Consider the following 26,789-nt stretch of genomic DNA (forward strand, 5'->3'; position numbering starts at 1 on the left):
TTAACTCTCTTGAGCCTTTTAAGGTTACACAAGGAAGGTTCTAACAAACCATTTCTTGCAACACACCTTGACTGTGGTTCTGAGATGGCTCGAAATCAGAGTCAGAGCTGGAGTCGGAGCTGGAGCTGGAGTTGGAAGGGCTGGACTGGACAGACTTAACCCCCCATAAAAGGGAAACAAAAGAAAAAGAATCTTAATCTTTCTAATCCAGAAAACCAGAGCATAAAGCAGTGTGAGGCAGCAGCATCTGAGCACTCTACAGCATCACCCATCACTGAATACAGTTCTCAGGGTTACAGAAAAAAGCAAAATGTGAGGTGAATAAAAACATTTCTAGAAGTCTGGCAGGATATAGCTCAGCACTCCTTGGAGCAACATCAAGGACTCTCATCAAACCCCTGCACACCATGAGGTTCAAACCCCCCAAAAGATGATATGGAGCATCTGAAAAACATTTAAATGAAAACCCTTACTTTGAAGTGTGACAGACGACCAGCACAGAACCCACAACTACCCAAACCCTCTTAAAATGTGTATTTATTGTACCCACCATGGTTCCCTTGAACCTCAGACTGATCACTGACATGGAATTACAGGATCATGGGATGGCTTGGGTTGGAAAGGACCTTGAAGACGATTTAACCCAAAGCTCCCACTGTCCCAGGCTGCTCCAAGCCCTGTCCAGCCTGGCCTTGGGCACTGCCAGGGATCCAGGGGCAGCCACAGCTGCTCTGGGCACCCTGTGCCAGGGCCTCACTGCCCTCACAGCCAACAATTCCTGCCCAATCTCCCATCCAGCCCTGCCCTCTGGCAGTGGAAGCCATTCCCTGTGTCCTGTCCCTCCATCCCTTATAAATAGTTTATTTTTCCTGCAGGCTCCTTTAGGCACTGGAAGGTCACAATGAGGTCACCCCAACCCTTCTCTTCTCCAAGGAACAATGCCAGCTCTCTGCCCCTTTCCTCACAGACGTGGAGAGGCCTATCCCAGCTAGCTCACATGATTCCAAAATGAATTCCAAATTATTATTATATCCTAAACCCAGCTGTCTCTACACCAGTTTGAGTGATCCACTGGCTCCACTGAACTGTGGAACATAACAGAGACCAACTCAACCCTTGTGACCCCAACTCTGTCAGCACCCGGCAGAAATAGCAGGAGTATCCTGAGCAGTAAGAGTGAGTGAGGAGTAAATGAACTACTGGTAACAGCAGCGTGCAGGAAGAAAATCTGGGTGAGATCGGGAAATTTTAATCGTAAATCCGACCCTGAGCAGCAATCACCTGCAACAGCCCTGGGAACCGCCAGAGGGCAGAAGAGGCCACGGCAACTCCCTCTGCCCCCAACAGCTCCTAAAATCCCCTTAAAATGGGCGTTTTTGCTACTCAGGTGGGTTCTAGCTTAAAGATTCTCCAAGTACTGGAATATCTTGCCTCTTTAAAAGTAATCCCCTGGAAATGAGCATTTCAGTTTCACTGTTTCGTTCCTAGGGATCCACTTACTACTACTGCTGCCAAATCCTGATGCTGGAACAATCACACATGCCCACTGATAAATAATTTGACAGAGGGAGAGTTAATACTATGAAAACCTTGACATGGGCACAAAGAGGCACACTGGCAGCTTTGGCAATCGGTAAGTGAAAGTGGCACCACAAGTTTTTCCTCCAAGTTCACCCTTTATAATTCCTCACAGAGTCCCTCCTGTCTGTGCCCAATCCCCACCTTGTCCTCAGCCCAGAGCACTGAGTGCCACATCCAGGCCCTCCTTGGACACCTTCAGGGATGGGGACTCCAAACCTCCCTGGGCAGCCCCTTCTGATTGCTGACCACCCTTTCCATGCAGGAATTCTTCCTGGTGTCCAACCTAAACCTCCCCTGGCCCAGCCTGAGGCCGTTCCCTCTCCTCCTGTCCCTGTTCCTGGGAGCAGAGCCCGACCCCCCCGGCTGTCCCCTCCTGTCAGGAGTTGTGCAGAGCCACAAGGGCCCCCTGAGCCTCCTTTTCTCCAGGCTCAGCCCCTTCCCAGCTCCCTCAGCCCCTCCTGGGGCTCCAGCCCCTTCCCAGCTCTGTTCCCTTCTTTGGACACGCTCCAGCCCCTCAGTGTCCTCGTCCTGAGGGGCCCAGAACTGGACACAGCACTTGAGGTGTGGCCTCAGCAGTGCCAGCACAGAGGGACAATCCCTGTCCTGGTCCTGCTGGCCACACTGTCACCCAAGTATCGGCAGGAGTTTCATTATTTCACTGTAAGAAGGGGGAAATGTGTCAAAAATAGTATTACAACCCTTGGGAAGGGTTCAGGAGCAAAGGAGAATAATTTAACAATTCCAGTATCTGTTCTATTGGCACATTGCAGGAGCCCTGGATGTTCAGGGAAGTTTCAACTTGGAAGTGTAGAGCAGGGAGAACAGGTTGTCCTGAGAGGCTGGACATGTCCAAGGCCAGGCTGGACAGGGTTTGGAGCACCCTGGGATAGTGGAAGGTGTCCCTGCCCATGGCAGGGGATGGAACTGAGTGAAATTTAAGGTCCCTTCCAACCCAAACCATTGTGGGATTTTATGAATATTTCCAAGCTAACGGAGCATAGCTCTTGCATCTGAGCCACAGCTCCAATCCTACATCCCTCATTCCTGGTCGTCTGCAGGTGTTCCCTTAAAATGACTTCACAGGAGCTAAGCAGCAGTTGTTGGAGATAACCCATCTCTCCTTTTGCCATTAACACCATCAGCTCTTTGAGCCAGAGGAGGATGCAGCTGGACACGCCTCGTGTGCTCAGTGATTGTCACCGGGATGTGACCAAAGCGACGCCGACAATGGCAAAAAGTAACGCTGCCTCCCATTGCTGCCTCTCCCTTTTGTCAGCACTGAGGCAGCCAAGCATGGGGCCAGTTCAGGGAACTGGACTTGAGGGGGGAGGAAAAAAAAAAAAAAAACCAAGTAATTTCCAGCAGGAGCTGAAAGAGCAGGAGAAACTCCATCCCTCTGCAGAGACCCCCTGTGAGCTCCCAGGCCAGGAGCACAAATGGGAGCAGGGCTGCTCCTCTCTGCAGCAGCCTGTAAAGATTTCAGCTGGGAGCCACTGGAGCTGCAGCCCCGGAGCTGTTGCACAATCCCCTGGCTGCAGCAGCAGAGCTGATTTAAGAGTTTCCGGGCCCTGGTCCACCTCCAGCTCAGTGATGTGGCTCCCACACCACACACAGCTGTGCCAGGAGAAACCCTGGAGCAGCAACCAGCAGTGCTGGGAGCAGGGAGATCCCCGCAGGGTGCAGCTGGGCCCTGGGGCTCAGGTTCCCCAGGAACCTCAGCTGCTGTGAGGGACACTGCCACCGCTCCCTGTGTGTGACACAGTGTCCCCAGGTCCCGCTGTCCAGCGCCCACCAGGAGCTGGGGCCAGGGAGGACACAGGGCAGGAGAGGCTGCAGCAGGAGCTGAGCCCCACTGTCACAGGCTGTGGTTCCATCAGCTCACACCGTGGGGACCGAGAGGGGACAGGGACACCTCGGGGACACCTCCAGGATCAGCACAGTCACAGGTTTGCAGGGAGGGCTGGGAACCTAGAACTGAAATGTGGAGCTTGCTGAGCACTGCTGCACCTTGAGTAAAAGGCTAAAAGGGAAGAGGAACTGCCTCTTAACGCCCAATGTGCACATTTAATCCATCTGGGAAGTCAAGTCCTAAAATCCCAGAATGGTTTGGGTGGGACAGGACCTTAAAGCCCCTCCAGTGCCACCCCTGCCATGGGCAGGGACACCTTCCACTGTCCCGGGGTGCTCTGATCCCCATCCAGCCAGGCCTTGGGCGCTGCCAGGGACGGGAATTCTCTGCAGAGTGGAATTAACACTTGCCCAAAAAACTCTTCCACTGGGAATCCTGCAGCTAAAAACCCCTTCCCAACAAACACATGAATATTTGCTGCACACAGTACTGATTAAATCATAATACAAACTGTCCCTAGAAAAATCATCGTAATAAAATAAACCTTTCTTGAGGTGGTCAGGAGGAAGCAGTTCCAGAATTCCCATGACATTATCCTGTGAACCCCGTTACAAGATACATGGCTTCTTTATAACAAATATACCAGTGAAAAGGAGCAAGAGTTTGGATTTGTCTGTCCGTTGCTTTTTTTTTTTTTTTTTTTTTTTTTTTTTTGCCTTCTTTTGGAAAACACTTTTTAGAAAACAGAAGATGAGGAATGTTCTGAGTTGTAAAAAGGGAAAAATATTTAGACAGCTTTTAAAAATAGTAGTACAAGAACATAATTTGTTTTATGTTTCACAACACAACTTATTTAGATTTAGTGGCATGTGGTTGTATTTTGAGCTTCAGCCAGTGGCACATTTTTTACAGGCCATGGCAGGAAGAGGGGCTTTATTTACATTTAATACTGGGGTTATTTCGTTACCAAAACTGAGATGATTTCTCTCCTTTCTGAAATAAGATAATTTTCTAAAACATTGCTATCATGAGCAGAAAGAGGCTCTGTACCTCTTGTAGCTCGTTACTGCAAGGGATGAATGAGGGACCATAACCTTAAACTCTGACTTTTAGGTAACTGGCTGCAGATAAATCTCAATAAAAGTTTGTATCTGAAACAGGAGCTAAACCACACAGGAAGAACATTTAATTTTGACTGGAGTTTCAAAGAAGAATTTTATTTGAGATGCAACCCAGCCTAAGCATTTACCAATCTGCTGCTCTATCTTCTCTGAGAGATTATTTTTAACATTTTTTTAAGGCAGGGATTTAATATCACCCTTCCAAACTGGTAAAGAATAAATCCAGACTCACCTCTGACTTGAAAGAAGTTTCATCCTCTGAGTTTGACTCCTCCATTTCCACGGGCTTTTTGATCTCCTTGGCCTCGCTCTCAGATTTTACCTTCTCCACTTTGGCATTCATCTTCTCCTTGGTTTGTTTCTTCTCCGGATACGAGGAAGACGAGGTTCTGGGAGATGTTCCCAGGATATTCTTTACCCCTTTGGAGCTACTCTTTTTTTGTTTTTTGGCACTAGGCTTTGGTGACTCCACGTTGGAGGGCCTCTTGCTGGAAGACTTTAACTCCGGCTGTGGCCCCCCCTTTGGAGAGGTGTTCTCCAGTTTGGTCTCCTTCACAGCCAGTTTTGGTTCCTTGAAAGCAGCTTTTGGAGGCGCCTTCTCCTCCTTAGGCAGTTTGTTCTCAGTTGGTTTTCTGGAGGAATCCTTCAAAGGCTTGTTCTGTTCTCTCTCAAGGTCTTTGGAGGAGTTTTTGCTCTCAGAGTCTTTCCTGGGCCTCTCCCTGTGCTCCTTGGTTACTTTGTGTGGCTTGGATGCTTTGCTACTTTCCTTGTTTGCATCCTAAAATTCAGCAACAGAAACATGCAAGCTGGGTATGAAACTGCAGCTCTGCACAGAACGATAAAACACATCCTCATAAATCACATGGCAGCGTTTGTGCCGTGCAGAAATCCACCCCCCATGCCCAGGTAAACATCCACACTTCCCTCAAGCTGCTGCACACAAAACGGCAGTGGGAACTTCAACATTTAGGAAAGGAAGAAACACGTTCTGCTCCTTTCCAGGGTCTGTCAGAGGTCTAGAAACATCTACAGATGTTTAATTCAGGTTTAACCTGAATGCAAACACAGACGCACCTCTCAGGGCACCCTGGAGGAAGGGAAGCAGGAGAATGTTCTCTCTAACAACTGACAATTTTCACCAGAGCTCATCTCAGAGCCCTTTATTCCTCTGCTGTGTTTTCCAGTGCTTAATTCCTGACCAAAATTAAATCAGCCACTAACAGGTAAGTCATCTTCACTCTGTTTCATAACATCAGAGGGCATAACTGAAGTGCCAGAGTGTTTAGAGCCCTGAAGAACACGGCTATCAGAATCGAATTACACTGGAAAATGAATTGTTGTTAATACCTGCGACTGTTCAGGCTGATAAAGTGCATGTAATCTGCTCCAAAACACATTGCTTGGGGATTGTTTCTCCCATGTAGGATTATACAAAAATAGCTTCAGCACATAAGGGAAAAAAAAAGAAAAAACTTGAGGTTCTTTGGAAGTCTCAGGACCTGGCTACTGCTGGAGGCAAACATCCAATCTGGAAAGCACCCGTTGGACCGAGTGAAGCGTACTTGATGTTCTCTCCAGCACTGCCCTGAGGACAGAGGAAGGGCTGACTTTCCACTCAGCCTTCCTGCCAAGAGGCGCAGGGACTCAGAGTGCAGCTGAGCATGGCAGACAGCGAGAGAGCCACGGAATCCATGCTCAGCATCGAGGACACGACCAGAACCATCAGGGAGGATTTCGTCCGTCTTTAAGGGAGATACCATTCACCAAAAATTCCCCGTCTTGCACATTTTATTTTCTTCTCAAAACTTCCCTGGAGAGAAGTCTATCAGATCATAAAAAAGCCTCCTAAAGGCTGGGAAGTTCCAGACGATTAACTACTGAACTGCAGAGTACAAGGAGGTTCAGAATTAGCAGCAGCCAGGAACAGCTGCTGAACAAGCTCTCAGCAGCCTGGCCTCAAAGACTCCCTCACCTCGGGCTGACCCAAACGTGTGCTGCACTGACCTTTGACCCATGGGAGGGTTTGGTCTTCTTGGGATCAGAGAAGGCAGAGAGAGGTATCGTGGGCAGCATCGGATAATCGGGACTTGGCCTTGAAACAGTCTCTGCTCCTTCTGGCATCACCATTACCTGGGAATAAAGAGGAGGGAAATTATGTCTGTGCAAAGTCTCACGGACTATTAACTATTAACACACGATTATGTTAAGCCACTTGCTCAATTAACACACTATTATTCATCTTTTCAATGTTTTTTTCCTCGCCTGCTTAAAGGCCATAAAAAGATATTGTCTCTGGAATGCTCAGTTTCAACTCCTCAAATACAGAATATTAAACCCACAAAAACTGAAAGGCAGCAATGCAATATCGAGTGTCTTTCCCAAAGGGAATGCCAATATTCTGAGCACAGGCAGGCAATAAAGCTCTGGACAAGAACTGTGTGTTCTGCTGCAAACGCTCTTCCCCTGAAAAAGGGTAGGGAGATAAATCTGGAAGGAATGAGCAAGGCTTTCTTGGTTTAGGAGAAGCTGAATTCACTCTTTCAGGGAAAAAAAAAAACCAAAAAAACAACAGAGCTTGGGTCTTTCCCTTTATAAAATCTTAACACCAAGCACTGAGCTCCATGGAACAATTCCCTTACCTTCCCTACATTGTCAGGATAATTCTGTGGAAAATTGCCGCCAGAGAAAAGGCATCAAAAGTGATTAACAGCTGAAACACCTCAGTACACAAGGATTAAAACACCATACTGTGAAAATCCTAGAAAGCAGATGATGTTCCAGCCGTCCTAGGGCTGAAATGAGCACTTTCCTCTCTCTGCCCAATACAGGAAAGCACTGGCACACTGAGGAACAGGAACCATGGACTGACTTAGGTTGAAGGGGCTTCAAAACTGACCTTATTCCATGCCCTGCCACAGGCAGGAACATCTCCCACTATCCCCAGCTGCTCCAAGCCCTGTCCAACCTGGCCTTGACATCCTCTGGCTCATTACAAACTTCTCGCACTTTGTGGCTTGGACTGATTTGCCCAGATCCTGCAGTTATTTGAGGATCATCCTTTAGAGTCTATTGCTCTTCATTACCTTCCCAGATGGAAGGGTTCAGCTACTGTAGCGACCCATGGGCCTTCTAGAGAATATCTATTTCCCCTCCACACACCTGTTTTCACTCTATATTGTCCAAATTTTTATTATTTTTTTATTATCTAAGCCACAAGTAGCTGATGCCAGGTTTAGAGGTCATTTGTTGACCAGGAAGCACTATTAAGCTAGAAAACCCAAATTAATAAGGAATGGTTTGAAAGTCTCTCTCTTTCTCTGAGCTTTTGTGTACTGACCCAGCTCCTGGCACCAGGAAGGTCACAGGTAATTGCTGCTGCCTCACTGACAGCCTGCAACATCCACAGCAGATCTGACTTTCCAGAGGGGTTTTCTGCTTTGATATTAATGCTCACATTTAAACCGACAAATGAAGTGTCACCAATCACATACCAACAACACATTTGTTCTGCTGCAAGGACTGAAGCCCTACAACAACCACAAGTCAAAACTGGCCGGGTCATCTTTTAAATGAATGCAGAAAATTGCTTGAAGCTTGCTGGGCTTAAAGAAACCTCAGAGCAAAACAAGCCCACTCCTTTTAGGATCCCAAATTGAGCACTTACCCCTCCAGCCCTGATGAGTTTGCGCCTGAATTCCTTGGTGGGGTTGTTGAAAGTCAGTTTCTCACAACGAAGGTGGTTCACAGGTGGGTTCCCCTCCAGATTTAGGAACAGGTCATATGTGAAACAAACCTTTTTGGGCTCCTCCTGAAAAGAAGAAAGGCTTTGGGAAACCGGAAGAAGCTTGGCAAGCACATTAAGTCTGGGGATCCGAACAGTCACTCCTGAAAATCCCAAATAAACCACCAAGTGTTGGACTCATGGAGTTTTTCACCATGAGATCAGAGAGCTGGAAATTAAACTGTTTGTGCTTGAGGTTAGCATTGTTCATCAGGAACTCAGGCATGAGGCGTCTCACTGCAAAACAATGCATGGACATAGGTTTTGACACAAAATTGTCTGTTTAAAGCTGTTCAAATCTCCCCAGAAAAGCACATTCACAAGCTTTATGCACTAGTGTTTTCACCAAAATTCAGATCCTATCTCCTTTGGGAAGCAACTCTAAGTATCAATATTAAGAAAAGCATAATCCTTTTTGAGAGAAAGAACAACTTCTGAACTCCCAGGATCTCTGCGGGCACCGAGGAAAGATTAAACGCAACGGGAAAAGGATGGCTTGGTTTGTAAAATCCTTTTCAATATGCATATTGCAGGGGCTGAATGGGAAGATATCCCAGGCTTTTGAACTTTCCAAGGGCACTTTCACCCAAGCAATCCCGAGTTTGTATGCATGGTGGGGGGATCATCTGCGCCTCACTGCTTCTGTTCCACCTGCTGCGTTTGCAGCACAGAATGGAAGAAATCCCCCTCTTTCCCCCCCCCAAAAAATTGCAAATACTCTTCTTGTGTATTACAAATATCGACAGGACACTGCCTGGTGTTTCTTGCAGTTCACATTTCCAAGCTGGAAATTCAATGTGGCAAGAGAGACTCTGCCGGGAAGCCCAGCGAGGCCGGCGGTGCCCTGCGCATTTCCATGAATGCATCCCACGTGCCTCATTCCCTGCGCAGCACCGAGCAGCTGCACAGCAGTCTTTTCCAGAATTCCCATCCAGCAGCTCGATTTCCTGGTGCAGTGGCATTGTTGGATGGGAACAGGCACTGCAGGCTCCCAGCCCCAGCCATTACATTTGCTGAAAATAGGTTGAAATGGCTTCAGACCATCCTGGCTCCTGCTGTTTGCTCCAGAGGCCGTTCCTTGGACAAACTGCACCTCTAACAATACAAAGGGTGGGAGATACTCCTGGTTTACATCAAAATCGGTACCCTGAGCTCATCTAGGAGTCAAGGTCTTGGGTCCTCACCCTCAAACACGGGCAGGCATCAATAGACACAGAGAAGAGTCTCAGATTAACGTGTGGTCAATGCCAGGTCTTCAGACCCTCTTTTGGGAAAGTTCTGAAGAATCCACACGCTCCTGAAAGGAGTTTACTAAAACAGATAGATAGGAGGAAAAAGGAAAATCCTTGCAAAATCCACTGCCCTGTCATTTGCCTGTTTTCCATGCCCGTTCTCATTAACGGAATCATTAGCGAGCTCTGCGTGTGCGCTCGCTGCAGTTCAAACAGCAGCTGCACAGGGTCCCTCAAAGCCTAATAAACTGAAATGAAGGATGAATAGAAATCCAAATATGGCCTAATAATGGCTTCTAAAATGCTTTCCCTGGTTTACAACAGAGTAAATAATCGTGGCTCTATCAGCAAGCGCAGGCTTTGGTCAGGAGATGTTTTGCCATCCCATTACCAGCTCTGCTTTGTCATCTGTCCATTTGCTTTCCCAGCAGAAGAGAGGCAGCAGATCCCTTTCCCTCTCACCATGGGTATCACATTTTTTGGTGCATTTTTCACAAGCACTGAAATATTTATCCTGTGTCTGTTGAATTTTTGTAGAATTAAGGCAGTTTTTTAATGTGATATTTCTCCAGCTCAGAGATCACAACTGCCCTGGGAATTAGCCCCAGCAGAGTGCCCTGATCATTAAAATCTCCTTTGTATCCCCCAGGCCATAAGGAGCCCCACACCCCCCCAGTGAATAGTTGAGATTACAGCACTCCTAAAAGAACCACCACAAAAGTCTCAAAGCAAAAAGCTGCAAATAAACATTCTTTCCTTTACTGCCCTCACTGCCCAGCTAATGATTACAGCTCAGGCCACTCCAAAGCTTAATCCATCCGGTCCTCCCTAAAAGGTTCTTCCCCCAGACAACCATCAAGGGGAAGAAGGAGGGGGAGAAACCCAAGGAAAAATCTCTCTCAATTGACCCAGACCTATCCATCCTCTAACTTTAAATGGAAAGCCAGGCTGAGTCCACAGTGCCACACTTCAAAGGCTTTCTCAATAACCTGTTGGGATCCACACATCCTGCTGCTGGGGGCTGCAGCCCAGAGTAGGATCTTTCTCACCCTACAAACTTTGGTACAGACAATCCTACACATCCTTCATGTAACTCCTGCTTCAGTAGCAACTACAGACACGAGCCAAGCTTTGCTTTTAAGGAATTCCAGCTACTGATATTCCTTGATGTCAATCAGAAAAATTGACAAGGGAAGACACTTTGCTGCTCCCAAGACCATCAGCTTTTCTAAAGGGCCCTACATCCAAGAAAAGCTTTAAAAAGTGGGGATCACGTCCATTTCTAACTGGTAGGTATGAATTGTTCCGATTCAAATTCAGTGGTGCATTTAGCCATGAAATGGTTAAGCTGGTGCACAGATGTCTCAGCAAGGCACCTCAGAACCTCACTTTGCATCTGCCCCTTAAATCCCAGGATGCCAGAGAAGTAAACTACAAGTGAGCACCACAAAGCCAGGGCTTTTATTTGCAGCTGCTGTAAACTTCCCTTCATCCAGTGAATCCCCCTATTCCACCTCCAATCTCCTGAGCTGGGTACATTAGGTTTTATTTTTACTGCTTCCTGTCTGCACAGCCTGCCACTGCGCTGTTACGAGCTCTGAAGCCGCTTTCTTTTTCCTTTGAGTTCTGAAGTAATGGGTTAAAGTTCTTTTGGCACTTTTTGTAAGAGGAGGAATCTTTAAAAGTCTTTTGTTAAAATTTCCTTGTCTTGTTTTTAAGGCAGGGTGTGCCCTTTGCCACCTAACACAAATCAAAAGAATTTCGCTGGTAGCGTGCGCATAAAGCTCATAAATCACTTTTAGAAAGCCATAAAACAAAATTATCTACAAAAATCTAGCACACCAAGGAAGCAGGCTCATGGTTATTCAATAACTATAACATCTACCACCACTTCCCTTTTGCCATAGATCCGGCCTGACAGAGGCATTTATCCGGAACGTCTGGAGAAATGAAACCCCTTCCCAGGCTGGTACAACCCGTCTGACTGGTCCTGGAGCAGCTTCCACACCGGGCATTGGAAAGGGAATAGCCCAATATTCAGATTTGGAAATAATCAGCCTTATGTTCCACTCAGAAATCCATGAACCACCCTTACCTTTTGGGAGATTCTCCAGGGTTAAGTATTTAGGACTTTCCTCAATCAGATGCTTATTACTTCATTTGAAAATTAGGTTTTCCTAATATATTTTTATTTTATATATATAAAATGAGCACAATAAATATATTAGTATAAACAATATGGATTAGTGTAAATATATCTCTTTATCTACTCGCTACTCCAATACAAGCACTTAATAATCTACTAACTCTTACAAATACATGATATGAAGCTGGCATAGCTGATAAAGCTTTTGTCTTTGCAAACACAGCCTTGTTACACACTGCAAACATATATACATACATATATATATATATATAAAAAATATATGTATTATGTGTATTTTCAGCATCTGGAGGTGCCTATGGATTTGCCACACTGAATGGCTACTCAAACACACACAGCCCAGGGGTTTTGGCCACGCTCAGATAAAAGAATGGGTAAACTGATAATCCATCCTAATTTCTGATAGAAAAAGGTAAAAGCAAAGTTTCTCCAGTCAGCAGCAGCAGGACAAAAGGAACTGCTGCAGGTTTGGGAAGGAAGATGGTACAGGACTGACCAAACGTTTCCCTCAAAGGGCAGACAGAAGGACAAGTTTCACTCCTCCTTGCCCAGGTTTCAACAACACTGAACTCCTCCTCTCCTCGAACCTGGGCACATCCTGCCCCAAACGGCAATTTCAGTAAAATCAAATGTCTCATGCGAACACAGGCTCTTCAACCTTCCTTAGGCCGATCCCTTCCTGACAGCACAGCCCTGACACCAGTTGCAGCTGATCCTGTTTCACCTCCCCTGCCATATGTGCAGCCCACCTACAACGTCTCCACTGCGTTCCTACTTTGATACACAAATAATTTTCCCATTTTCCAATATTTCTCTATTTGTTTTCTATATCACTCTACAAGTGTTGCAGAAGGGGTAAAATATGCATATTTTTCTTTTGAACCTCGCTGGAAAAATCAAACGAATTTCTCTGCTTTCTTTGCTTATCTCTTTCTCGCTAATAGGAAAAACCCAAGTTCCATGTATCCATTATGTAAATCCTGGAAGGCTTTTATCTCCAGCACTAAAATTAGGAGGTAGCATCTTTAAAGAGACTTTAATACAACATCTTATCCATGTTGCATTAATATCATCTGCCTTATATCAGAATAACATGAAAATCTACTAGACCTTTAGCTTTGTGGGGAGGATTGATCTAATTTGATTAGGATACAAAAAATGTCACAGGGAATGAATACCAAAGCCAGACCTGTATTAAAGCCTCCAGATTACAACATGTACCACTAGAAGAGATTTATTTGGAGACAACAATGAAAAAAAGCCTCCAGACTGTTGAAATTGAGGGGGAGAGGGAAGGGGAAGAGCAGGAGAAAAACAGCAACGCATTTGTTGTACCCGGTTTGTATCGATTCGAGCACCAGAAGCCACTCACAGCAGCCCTCGTTACAGGAACACAAAGGATTTCAAAACAAAAATAGCACACTAACATTTCCAGTCCAAATGATCTGCTGTCATTAGCCAACTCGACTTTCAAAAGCTTTATCAATCAACCTGCTGAGCCCCTGCCATTTGTTTTTCAGGATCAGTTACAGCAGCAAAGGCTCTGCCAGTGTTAAAGGAGACAACGAGTCCTGTGGCTGCTCAGAGCCCCCAGCTGCCCAGGCTTACTGCAATATTCACAATTTATATTCTGCAATTCAAATACCGACCCTGAGAAAGCACCTACTCATGGAGGAGCTGGATTGCAGCACAGGAAGGACAAACACAGGCCAGCAGTGTTCACAAAGGATAAGAACAGCTCTTACACCTTTTTCACACTCAGCTGACACTTCCCTATCTGACAAAAAGGCACCAAGAGCACCGAGCCTGCTGCTCCAAACGCACAATGAAAACAAAAAGGGAGCCCTCCAACACAAAGAATCAATGGGCAATTTTATGCCAAGTTGCTTAAAACATCCCTGATGAAGTTCATTAAACCAGTTCTTAGTAAAGCTGTTCCTTCCCAGAGCACAGGATGGTATTTCTTCAGTCAAAGCAAAGAGCACTCGGGCTCTGACAGCCAGGATTTGTCATCCCAGTAACAAATCGGAACAGGGAAAGGAAATGGCTAAGAAAGGAGGCTTAAACTGTAGAAAAAAAAACCCCATTTCAGCCAACCAAGGCAAAGATCAATCTCCACAGACTGGCTCACTATTTCTTTAAATCCTTTCTCTTCTCACCTTCATAAAGCTAAACATGCATCGATAAACAAATCCCAAAGCCTCGGCAAGTCTGGTTTCAGCAAAACAACAAAAATGTGTCAGAATGTGAGCAACATATGGCCACAAAACCCACCCAGCTCCCCTGCTCAGTCACCTCCAAGGAACCTTTTCTCCCCAACCCCAGAACCAATCCATACCATCTACTTGAAGAGAATTACTCAAGGATGAGTCCCAAATGCTGTAATCAATTCACAATATCTGCTGCACACACACCAGCTGATCCCCACCACTGTCAACAGGTTTACACAGATCAGAGCGAACACAACGTCTTGAAGTAATGAAGACTTTGATTTATTTGATGTTTTAACATCATCTTCTTTAATTCAGGAGAACACAGGTTGTATCCTAAACCTTTGCCTCCTCCCCCCATTTCCCTATATTTAATTTTTACTATAACCCAATCTTTGCATTTCTGTTTCTGTAGAAGTATTTACCTCTTCCATTTCCTTCAACTCCACTTACTGCAAATGATCAGAGCTCTTAAAATTCCCTGAAGGCGTCATCATCGGGTAATGGTGGACAGAGGAGCCCAGCTCCTCACATAGAATCCCAGAATATCCTGAGTTGGAAAGGATCCCACAGGATCATCATTCCAGCCCCTGTCCCTGCACAGACACCCCAACAATCCCACCCTGAGCACCCCTGAGAGCGCTGTCCAAACGCTCCTGCAGCTCTGGCAGCCTCGGGGCTGGGACCATTCCCTGGGGAGCCTGGGCAGTGCCCAGCACCCTCGGGGGGAAGAACCTTTCCCTGAGCTCCATCCCAAGCCTGGCACAGCTCCAGCCCTTGCTGGGCTCCTGTCCCTGCTCACGCCCTCAGCAGCAGCTTCTGAGCTCCCTGCAATCCTAAGTTATTTCATGGCTGAATCTGAAAACGTGTCTTTGTTCCAATGATGTGCTTGAAGATGGAACATTTTCCACTTTTTACCTCAACCACCACTTGCCCCAATTAAATAATGAGAGGTGCTGCCTGAAACTCCTTAATTAGCAAATTGTTAATCAGCTTAAAAATGGAAAAGAACTTCTCCAGAAAACACGCAGCTAAAAAACAGGGCAAAATGAGTGTTTTGAAGATCTGTAGATTTGAAAACAAGCCTGCAACTATTTATTTGTCATGTTTCTGAAGACCAAAATGTCAGAAACAACGAGCCTTCTCCTAAATTAACAGCTCCTTCCATTGTTTCCAGGGAGAACAGAGCCCACCTATTTCCCTTATTTATAAAAGCCACCTCTCTGCTCAGTGCTGGGGAACAACTCGGCAGTCACGTGCGTGGAGGAACAATGAGGAGTGATGACCCCAGTGGGTGTGAAAGCAAGTTCTAGTCAGAAAAGCTGCCAGCTCCATATTCCATGAGGAACACAGGAATATGAGGGACAGAGGGAAAAGAAAACACAGGAATGCAGATGGCAGACACAGCAAACGTGAGCACCTACAGACAGACACAGAAATGAGGGAGACCTGAGGATTTGTGAAAGAAACCATTGGAGAGCTGCAGGGAAAAGGGAAGAGTGGGGAACAGCTGGGTGATGAAAGGAAGGGAAAATAAAAGGAAAGGGCAGAACTAAAGCAGTTTGCTCCTCCCAGGCATTAGAGGTTCCACTTTTAAGGAATGAGCCTGGAAAAGTTCACATTTTTTGGTCAGGAGTGTAAAGGATTTTGGACCTGACTTAAGCCAACATTTAGTGCAGATGGAGAATTTTCTGATTCCTATCTAAAACCTCAGAAAAGCCACTAGAAGTAAAACTACTTTCAAGCTTTTGGGGTGTTTTTGTTGCACTCAAGTCATAGTTTTCAGTGCTTGCCAAAAAAGCTGCTTTTATCAACAATGTTTACTCTCAGCCCCTGCCTGCCGTTCTCCTTCCCAGCCTTTTGGCTTACCCTACCCACCCAAAAAACAACTTGTGGGCAAAACATTCCCAGGTTTAGGAGGGCACTCTGTCTTCAGTGGCTCAGTCCCATTATCTGCCTTATTCCTCCAACCCATCAAGTGGGGTCAGGGCCATGTGGTAGGCCAAGAACCCAACCCAAAACACTGATTATTCACAAAGTGACACTGCCAGGAGAGTATCCTGGACTGGAGCAGGGACAGAAAGGAACAGCAGAGAGATGTTTGTGGGAGGGACAGGGAAAGGAGGATGGGAACCTAAACAGAATGAGGTCTGCTGTCAACACACCTGGGGTAAGAGCTGGTGCTTGGAGAGCTGAGGGGGTGGGAGAGCACAGATTACAGGGATGTGGCTCAAGATTTTTGGTTTAGTTTACCTCAGTTCCCTCTTAGGGATCATAAGCAAAACATTAGTTTTTATTTTATTATTTAAGCAGTAATCAAACCCAGAAACATCCATTATTCATGTTTAACAAAACAATTTAAGTGAAACTGAGGTAATATGAACACAAGTGCCCAATTCCCAGTTTTCATAACCTACAGCATGTGACCTCTGTGGTAGACTAAAAGCAAGCAATAAATCCAAATTTTAACTTTCATATACCTGCTGGCAATGCATCTTACGACTTAAAATATTTAGTGTTTTCTTTCTGGAAGAGCACTGAGTTAGAACAAGAAAATCTTTGACACAGCTCTAAATACTTGTGCTACACATGCAAATGTTTGTCTTGGGCCTCTGCAGATTTCATACCTATACAGTTAAATTTAATGAGCTTGCAAATTCAAAAGCAGATATTTTAATATATTGACAATCAACACGGTGTTTACAGATATTTATAGTATCAGTGTTTTATGTTTATTTACTTCCATATGTACATAAAATAGTTTAAATTGCTTTAACATCCTCTGTGCTAAAGAAGCTACAAGTGGTACAATCTCTGCTCAGAATCTCTAGGACCATCCACTGTCCCAGTATCACCTTTCTATGCAATTCCATTTCTGCCAAAAGCTTTCTTTTGAAGTCTGGCAGGAGCTTCCAACTCCCAGTTAAATTCTATTTATTAGACTAATAAAAAACACACACATAAAACAGTCACATAATTTAGAGTCTTTCTGTCAGGCAGTTTCAGGCTCTGGCACAGCTCAAAACAATTAGAAGACCAGAAATCAGATTCTACCTTGTTTTTGAAGTGCACTTCAATGGGCATAATGAAGCCAGCGTAGCCAGACTCCTCCACCTTGTAGGGGGGCTCCTTGCACACTGAAAGAGAACAAATAAATGTGAACTTGGAATTCAGCACAACTTTATCTGAGCCAAAAAGGAGCTGCAAGAGGAGAAGTGGGCCTCTGACGACTCAGGGCACAGTTAAAGCACTGACCTCTGTGGAAAAACCCACACAGAATAAGATGGTGGCCACAGGCTTAGTTAAGAACATGAAATCTGTTCTTAGCTCCTCCCATGGAACGGAAACATAAAACACTGCAGGCCCGAGTCTCAGCGAGATCCTTCTCCTCCTGTGCACTGAGATACAATTACATTTCTGGGCAGTCCCACAACAATGCAAACTGCCAGCTCTAAGTGCCTGGCAAGGAAAGGCCAAGATTCAAAAGGTGGAACAGCACAGAAAGGTAAACTTTGATGCCTGTATTTCTGAATCAAAACACTACCACACACAAGCAGGTGATTATTTTTTCCTTGAAACACTCCCCTGCACTCCTCAAAGCTCACAGTTGGGTAACAGCCACGCTCCAGACTGCTGCTTCCCCCACAGGTGAACAAACCTGAAGGGCAGGCGAGCGCTGCTATTTATTTCACACACAAGGAAACACGAGGAGGAAGGTGAACCAGTTTGCTGCTAAGGTCAGAGCTGCTTACTTCAGAAACAGCAATTAGAAAAGTTAATTGCTTCTCAGAAATTAATCTGCATGTCCCTGCCTCGGTTCCCCCTGTCCCGCTATCTGGTGTGGGTTCAGGCTCCCAAATCCTTCCTATTATCCATTCCAGGATATCCAATTTGAAGGATTCCAGGATCATTTCTTTGGCCACGATCTAGCAGCACACAGCAGCTGCCAGGAGAAACATGAGACCCACACAGATATTCTCCCTCTCAGGAACCGGATGCACTTGCATATAATTTATGCACTACAATATATGTAAATAAAGTCAATTAGGTAATTGGAGGAATTCAGTGCAAATCTTTTGAGTTTCTCTTAAGAATTCCAAGTAATTAATATGATTAGGGAACAGTGCATCAAACCTAAAAGCACACAAATTATTTTCCTTTAATGTAGCTGTATTATCCCCACCCAGCCCTAAGCACTTCTACCATCATTAAGGTGCTGGAAAGCAGCACTCTAAATGCAACTGAGAAAAAAGGGCATCACTAAAAATAACAAAAACCTCTAGACTTGCTTTAACTTGCATTTCATATAAGAAACCTGTCATTTAGAGGGGAAAAAATCCCAAACCAAAGAGCAGTGCCAATATGGCAGCAGGAATCTTAAGCCTATCTGCCAAGCAGCCTTTGTTCCTCTGCCACTCTATTCTGACAAATTCCAAGGGCTCCAAGAGCAATCTGCCAGCAGCACGAGCCCACCTTCAGCAGCAGGACCGGCTCCAAGAGGGCACCATCTCAAGAAACCCTTCAAACAAACTCAGGAACAGGAGAGGCATTTTCCACAGTATTTAGGTACAACCCAGACACACCTTGGTCAAAGGCACGCTGGCATTAGGAGCAAGCTCAAGGAAGCATCGAAAACGCAGGGATTGGGGAAAAAAATACCCCTGTAAAGGCAGATGATACTGCTCAGCAACTGAGTGAGTCAAGGCCATGGTTTCATACTGCCAGAGGGCAGGGCTGGATGGGAGATTGGGCAGGAATTGTTGGCTGTGAGGGTGTTGAGGCCCTGGCACAGGGTGCCCAGAGCAGCTGTGGCTGCCCCTGGATCCCTGGCAGTGCCCAAGGCCAGGCTGGACAGGGCTGGGAGCAGCCTGGGACAGTGGGAGGTGTCCCTGCCATGGCAGGGGCTGGAATGGGACAGGCTTTAAGGGCTCTTCCAAACCAAACCTTTCCAGAATTCTATGTACTATCCCAACACAGTTATTTGTAATAAATTAATTACACCAGAAAACAAGAAACACAACCCACAGATTGCATTTTTATTCCATAAATCAGCTTTCAGCTCAGTCCTGCACCTGCTTATCATACATCAGTTTTAGCAGATCACTTTGAAGGAGATATCAACACACAGACCAGAGTCACACCCTTGTGAATGCTGAGCACCTCTCAGTTCCTTTCCACTGTGGACTCCCACAAATACCCAATGTCACAGGTTGTCCTGAGGCATCCTGAGTGTCCTGCTCCCAAAGCAGGATTTCCAAGAATGCACAGTACAACAATTCTCATGGGCAGCTTGTATTTCTTAAAGCACTAATGCTGCAGCTTCAGTTACACAATCCTACACAGATGTAACTGCACTGCCCCCGAGAAGGGCAATTCCTGCTCCTCAACCTTGCGAGCTTCATGCCAAGAATAAGGTTCATTTTGCCAGAGAGTCAGAAAACAATGTCAGAAAATAACACTCCAACCCAACCAGAATGACTGCACCAGGCTTGCAGGGGGAATCTACAGCAAAGACATCATCACCCCATGGCAGCACTGATTTCTGCTGGGTTAAGGCTATCTGAACTGGCACCTGAGACTAGAAATTGCAAGAATCTGCAAGACTCTCCATACCCAGTACACATCTGAGCCCAGTATTAGAGCCTCTCCCATGTGCTTCCAGCTTTTGCTGGCGAATTCTAACAAATCAAACCCATCCTTCCTATTGTGTAACGTGAATTATCTTCTGCTGTCACTTGTGTCTTGAGAACCTGCACATACTAATGCTTAAATAAGAGGAGAAGGCAGCTCACCTCCTGCCCTTTCAGCAGAAGAAAGGTCCCATTCTCCCTGACCTTCCTCAAACACAGTGGGGAAAGGTTAAAGCTGGAGTGCACGCAATGGACATTTAGCTCCTCTTTAAGGAGATATTTCACAGAAAAGTGACAGTTCAAGACAACCTCGACTTGCAAAATGCTCTTTCATAAAGATAAACCACGTGCAACCCCTCTGACCTCGCTTGGGTTTTGGGAAGCTCTCGTGCAGCCGGAAGACGACGCGCTCCACGAAGTGCTGGATGTCGCACTGCTCCGGGCCCCGCACGAACACCATCCAGTCATGGGTGAACCCTTCCGTGGTCGGCTTCTTGCGCAGCTGGGCCCGGTGCCCCAGCTCCAGCTTCACCTGCACCGTGCACTGCGTGGGGACAGAGGCAGGACCGTGAGCAGAGAGAACACAAAACCCCGCTGGAAGGCACTGGATGCGCCAGGGAACGCAGCAGCCCCCACGGGGGGATCGGCCTCAGGCTGCAAACCGCTGTTATCAACGGCAACGCTGGCACAAAAATAGCTCCCAACACCATTTTATACCTATTTTCTTCCTAATATTAACACTGCAGAAAAAGCAGCTCTTACCAGAGGGATCGGTTTCTCTGCCTTACTTATCAGTTAAATTGTCAGCAAAGTCCTAATTGAGGAATCTTTATTTCTAGAAAGTGTCAGAGACAGAACTTGATGTTCACAGCTTACAGAATTCACAGCACTGACAGAAAACTCATCTTGAAACAGGAAAAATCAGACGATGAATTGGTGGTTTATGATATTCTTTAGAATATATCACTCACCAGAAGAAAATTATGTTTCCTGTATGGTTCTAAATATATTTTATTATCTCACTTTCAAAGACCAAGTTAACATATCTATCTGCCTGTACAATGTCCAGCACTAAACTGACCTAATTCTGGTTTGCACTCCTGAATCCTGCTCTGATCACTGAGAATACACACAGAAAAGGTGGATTCCACGTCTGGCTCAAAGCACAAAAATCCCATTAAGTGCCTTAAAAACCAAATGAAATTAATGGTGAAAATCCACATAGTATTGCAGACTTCAGAGCCAGGAGAAAGGAAATGAATTAAACAGATGAAACAGAAACAGAGAAAAGGCAAATGGGATTCTGACACAAGATAAATCAAGGAAATCTTAAGAGCCACATCTATAGACAGAGAATAACAATCAAGGTACCCAACTTTTGTGCACATTTGTTACACAAACCAGAGCAGCAGCAGTGATTCCAAAATAAATCTACCAAAATCCAGCTTCAGCACCAGGAGGCTCAGGGAAAAAGGGGAAGGTTTTAGTTCCTACCCCATTCTTCACTTCAGGCTTGAAAATGAGAGTCTTACTCTTCCTAGCAAGTCCCAATTACCATTGAGAGAGGCAGCATTATTTGTCATTACCTACATTACATGTTGACCTGAAGCCAAACCAAGGGCATGTTAGACAATGAGCAGGGAAAGAGAAAGCTTCCTGAGCTCCAGACAAATGTTTAGGGAAAGTATCATCCTGATTTTCCCCCTGACAAACTGCAGCAAGGAGTGTGACCACAATTTATGCTAAAAAATATTTTGCATCTCCAGCCCGACATTTTTTTCCAGAGCATGGCGAACGCTTGCTGAAAAGGCACAAGTGACTCCATCTCAGCCTTCTTGTCTTTGTAAAAAGCTCTCACAGGAGGTCTGCAGGGCACCAGGCATCAAAGCCTGACCTCCCAAATTGCAGTCCAGTTCCAATTTCAACCATAAGCCTTAACACACTCTTTCAGGCAGTTTAAATCCTTACAGCAAAATACCTTCAGCCACCCAACACATCAATCCCAAGGCTCGGGGACAAACTCATCTAATTAATTCCTTCACCATTATTGCTAGAGCATTTCTTTGGGATTCCTTCCTCTGCGAGTTCTCTTGGCAGGCCATTTTTTCCTGTTCTTAAGGCTTATCTACAGCAGCTCCACCTCGCTCCTGCGCTAAGAACCAAGGCCCAGGGCCGGCTGTTCTTTCATGTCGCATTAAGGGCTGAGAAGAAAGGCAAGGTGTGCTTCTCTCCAATGCTGCAGAAGCATTATGTGGAGCCAGCCTGCCGAAATCCTGAGCTCACATTGGAGTGTGCCTGCAGGCCTGCTTTATCTGGGATGCTTCCCACAGTGTTCACATCCCCTGAGCCAGGCTGTGCCACAGCCTCACGTTATCGATTCCATAATTACCCTTTAAATCCTGCTACTGTTGCCAGTTACTACCCCTCTCCTGAGAAGTGCAAATGACTGTCAGGCTACAAAATCTGCCTTTCCGAGTTGAAACGGCTGAGAAATTGGAGCTGAGAACCAGATGGGGCTGTGTGGAAGAGAACGAAATTAAACATAAAAGAGAACTGTTTAACTGAGAGTGAAAGTTGTACTTGCTGCACTCCTCACACCCTGCTCCAATTAACAATCGCTGTGAATTAAGCCAGAAGTTGAAACACATTTGAAAATAAGATCTCCAAACATAACCAGCATCCAAAGTTGCTCCGCTGAAAATGGAGGGTTTTTTCCTTTTTTTTTTCCCAAGCGTGTCTCTCAACAAAGGGAAATCAGGATCCTATTCAAACAATTTGTAATAATACAAAGGAGCCTGCTTTCAACTTCTCAATAAACATTCTGAAGGCTGCTCCGGTTTTTGTTTGATGTGCTAATTGCCTGAAAGCCATCAGCAGCTCCCATTCCCGCTCCTCCGGGTGATTATCGGGGATAGCGGGGCTCGTTCCGAACCTCAGCCCGGGAGGTACCTGTTACCCGCTCCCCGCACACAAAAGGCTCCCCATCCACACCACCTCAGGTAAACTTCCCGCACGCATCCCGGAACCCCCCCGGGCCGGTAGGGACTCTCCCGGTGGCATTAACCCTTCCCGGTGGCATTAACCCTTCCCGGCTCGGCTCAGGGGGGGGATCACCCCGCTGGCACCTCCCTCCCCGGCAATAATCCCAGGCAGGAATTTGCGGGAAATGCTGCTCACACCCCCCGCCGCGGGCGAGGCTGCAGCGGCCGCCCACGGAGGGGAGAGGGCTGAAAGCCCCCCAGAAGGGTGTGGGGAGGTGTCCCCCCTCAATGGGATTAGGGAGGGGGTGTGATCCCCCAAATGCGGGGTGGGAAGAAGGAGTTCCCATCAAATGAGGGGTATGATGTGCCCACCCAAATGGGGTCGGGGAGATGATGTACCCCCCAGAAAGGGGGGTGGGGAGGAGGAGTGCCCCCCAAATGGGGGGTGTGGAGGATGTGTGACCACCACCCCCCCCCCCAAATGGGATTGGGGAGAGGTGTGGGAGGGAGGAGGTGTACCCCCCCAATGGGATTTAGGAGATGTGTCCCCCAAAAGGGGAGTGGGGAGAAGGCATGCACTCTCCCCAAACGAGATGGGAAGGAGGTGTGACCGCCCCCCAAATTAGATTGAGGGGATTTGCCACCCCCAGAAAAGGGTGTGAGAAGGAGATGTGCCCCCTAACTGGGGGGTATAGGGAGGAGGTGTGTCCCCACAAAGCGGTGTGAGGAGGACGTGTGCCACCCAAACGGGATGGCAGAGATGTGCCCCCGCAACAGAGTGTGGGAAGGAGGAGGTGTGCCCCCCATATAGGACTGACGAAACGTGCCCCCCCCAAAAGGAGTTCGGGAAGAGGTGTGCCCCCCCCAAAGGGACTGGGGGGAAGGTGTGCCACCCAAATAAGGGGCATGGAGGAGGTGTGCCCCCACCCAAGAGGGTGTGAGAAGGAGATATGCCTCTCCAAAGGGGGGCGATGGCCTCCAGACCCCCCTTCCCTAGAACGGGGGTGCCCCCCCCATTCAGGGCCCCCTCCCCGGGGGTGCCTCCCCTACGTGCCCCCCTCTCTGAGGGGGGGGCGGCACCGCCCCACCCCTCCGGCAGCGCGGCGCGGCCGCTCCCCTCACCTGATTGTCCATGGCTGGGCACAGCAGCGCCGCGGGCCCCGCTCGCTCGCTCCCGCCGCCGCGGCGGTTTCGCTGCCCGGTCGGCGGGGCGGGGGAGGAGAGAATCTCTTCCCCCGCTCTGTCCACTGAGCGAAGCCGCTCTGTCCGTTCCCCCCCACCCCCCTCCCCACCGCCTCGGCCGCCGCCTGCTCGGTCGCGGCCCCTCACGGCCCCGCCGCCCGCCTCATTGTGTGTCACTCACAGGCAGCGCCAGCCCCGCGCCCGCCCCGCGGAACCGGAAACCGCCTCAGCGCCACAGCGGCCCCCGCGCGCCGCCAATGCCCGCGCGCCGCACGCCGCGGGGCGCGGCCCCGCCCCCCTACCCGTGATGGACAGGCGCATCCACCAATGAGCGGCGGGCGGGCTGCGGAGTGGGCGGGACCGTGGGCGGGGCCAGCGCTGTGGGTCAGGCGGGGGGCGGGAGCGGGGTCCCACCGCCCCCCCGGGCCCGTGTGGGGCGATGCTGCGGGCGCTTCGCCGCCTCTGCTGTCCCGGTGCTGTCCCCGGTTCTGTCCCCTGCGATGTTCCTCTTAGTGCACAACCAACACCGGGACCAGGCGTGTGGGCCTCGCCGTGCGCTCCCGGCCGCGCCATCCCGCCCCTTCTCCTGCCATCCCGCCCTCGGTCCACGTTTCCCCGACGGTGTGTTAATTCCCGACACAAATGAGGTGGGAGCGAGGGGAAAGGAGGGAAGCCGCAGGTCCCGATGCGGCGGGCTCGGCAGGCCGGGATGGTCGGGCCGGGCTCGCCTTGTTCTCCGCAGCCTCGTTCCTTTCTGCGCCTTTTTTCTCTCCGTCTCTCCCTCACGTTCCCCCGTCTCATTTTCCCCTCGTTGCCTTTTTCCCTCCGTGCTCCCCTTTTTTTCCTGCCCTTCTCATTTCCCCTCAGTTTCTCTCATTTGCTCTTATTTTTCCCCGTTTTCCCTTATTCCTTTTATTCTCCCTTGTTCTCCCTTTGCTCTCTCTCGTTTCAATTGCCCACTCTCTCATTTTCTTTCCGTTTCTTTCATTTTCCTCTCAGTCTCCCTCATTTCTCCCATCAATCTCCCACATTTTCTCTCAGTTTTCATGTTCTTCTTGTTGTCCATCCTTTTTCTTTCTGTTTTTTCTCCTTTCCCTCTTTCACTGTTTTTGCCTTAGTCTTCCTCATTATTTTTCCCTTGGTCTCCCTCATTTTCTTTCAGTTGCTCTCATTTCCACCCCCTCACTTTCTCTCCTTTTCCCCTCAGTCTTCCTCATTTCCCCCTCAGTTTCTGTTTTCCCTGCAGTATCCCATGTTTTCTCTTCTTTTCTCCCTCAATCTTATTTTTTTCAACTTCTCTCCTTTTCCCCACTCTCATTTTTCCCTCAGTTTTTCTCGTTTCCCCCCATCATTTTCTTTCCTTTTTCCCCTCAATCTCCCAGATTTCCTCTTAAGTTTCCATTTCCCCCTTGTCTCACGCATTTTCCCCCCAAGTCCCCCTCATTTCCCTCCATTTATCTCTCTTTCCCTTTGGTCTTCCTTGTTTTTTCCCCTCAGTCTCCCTCATTTTATGTTTTTCTCTTTTTCCCCTCAGTCTCCCAGATTTTCCCCCTCAGGCTCACACATTTCCTCTCAGTTTCCATTTTCCTCTCGGTCACCCTCATTCCCCTCGTTTTCCCCCCTCAGTCCCCTTCATTTTGCCCCTCGGTTTCCTCTTTTCCCCTCACTCGTCCTTATTTCCCCCTCAGTTTCTCTCCTATTTCCCCTCCATCTCCCTCATTTTCCCCTCATTCTTCCCCTCAGTCTCCCACATTTCCTCTCGGTTCGCATTTCCCCTTCACTTCCCTCCTTTCTCCCCTTTGTCCCTCATTCCCCCGCAGTTCCCCTTCCCGCCTTCCTTCCCCCTCTCCCCCTTCTTTCTCCCTCCCTGGGAGAGTTTTACCCTTTCTTTAGAGTTTTAAGTGACAAGTTATAGCTCCCAATTTTGCCAGACCTAAAGAAACGCGGGGCTGATCTTTACAAGTGCTATTGGTGACTGTTTCCGAGCAAACCTGCTCAGAATTTTTCCTCCGTGCAACTTTCTTGTTTGAGATAGTTTGTTGATCTCTGCGAGGCAGCAGAAAAACCCCGTGTTAGCCAATAACTCTGTGTGTCGCTGACTGATCGCCACAGGCGAGGATTAATCGGTTCCCAAATCGTTCTAAAGAGCCACTTTACCTCATCAACCTGATAGAGGATATTAGCGGAGCAAAATGCTTAATCGCTTCAGTTAACAACAACAACAACAAAAAAGAGCCTGATTTGGGTTCCTTTAAGTGCTCCGGTTTTAATTTTCCATGTTTCTGTCTGATGCAGTCCCAAGAGACATCTCCTTGGACAGTCCCTTTTCTTCTCCATTGAGAAAGGGCCTCTTTCTCTGGGAGTTCTCATTGATATCTTTAATTGTGAACATTATTCCCATGCACGTGACTCTCGGGTCTAAATCTTTTTTATTTTCTACCTCCCCATCTTGGCTATTCACTCACAGCCTCATCACGGTCCTCTCGGTGGTTACATGCCCCCAGGGCTGAGTATTTCCTGGGAATGTCTTCGTCTTTCCCAAGTTTGCTCTTGCACTGCTGAATTTCCACCTTGTGTAAGAGATGTTCAGACGCACCAGACCCTGAGATTTCTCTTGAAAAATTGCCTGTTACTTCCTCTGAAACATCATTAGAATTTGCTTTTTGTTGTAATTTCCCTCAGTGGCAATTTTTCCATGCTTTTATTTCTGCCCAGCCTGGTGTTAATGCTTGTTTTTTGTGCTCTCTGGTTTGGACACAGGTCACTCCTCCAGCTTTCAGGGGCAGGATCTGAGCAAGAACTTGGATAGTTCCAAGATGGGAAACCCAGAGCCAGGTGCCTCAGCTTCCACACGCGTTCTGGCAGCCCAATAATTGGGCATTAAACCACATTTTTACTGAGCTATTCAGGCTGTCCCATTTGGGGTAAGCACCACCTGGTGCTCCAAGCACTCTCTGCTGGGACAAGCAGTTTGGAGCTGGACTTTGCTGATCCCTGTGGATCCCTTCCAGCTCAGGATATTTGATGAAGCGGCGTGAACGGATTAATTTAAAATGTG

At 47.5% G+C, this 26,789-nt stretch overlaps 1 protein-coding gene across 2 annotated transcripts in view; it reads right to left on the reverse strand.

The window, feature by feature from the left end:
* MLLT1 (MLLT1 super elongation complex subunit) overlaps positions 1 to 23,805 on the reverse strand; it is a 31,100-nt gene extending 7,295 nt beyond the window's left edge. Inside the window, exons 1-7 of one of the 2 annotated variants that reach the window (XM_040086765.1) lie at positions 23,672 to 23,805; positions 19,932 to 20,112; positions 16,993 to 17,075; positions 8,216 to 8,359; positions 6,556 to 6,681; positions 4,784 to 5,329; positions 67 to 154 (exon numbers count right to left, since the gene is read on the reverse strand). In XM_040086765.1, coding sequence (XP_039942699.1) covers positions 67 to 154; positions 4,784 to 5,329; positions 6,556 to 6,681; positions 8,216 to 8,359; positions 16,993 to 17,075; positions 19,932 to 20,112; positions 23,672 to 23,683 — 1,180 coding nt within the window. In that variant the 5' untranslated portion in view covers positions 23,684 to 23,805. Of the gene's footprint in view, positions 1 to 66; positions 163 to 4,782; positions 5,330 to 6,555; positions 6,682 to 8,215; positions 8,360 to 16,992; positions 17,076 to 19,931; positions 20,113 to 23,671 lie in introns of both variants that reach the window. The other variant, XM_058423609.1, reaches the window with a different exon arrangement.
* Positions 23,806 to 26,789: the final 2,984 nt, after the last annotated feature.

The sequence above is a fragment of the Hirundo rustica genome, chromosome 26 (assembly GCF_015227805.2).
Source record: "Hirundo rustica isolate bHirRus1 chromosome 26, bHirRus1.pri.v3, whole genome shotgun sequence".
NCBI classification, from domain to species: domain Eukaryota; kingdom Metazoa; phylum Chordata; class Aves; order Passeriformes; family Hirundinidae; genus Hirundo; species Hirundo rustica.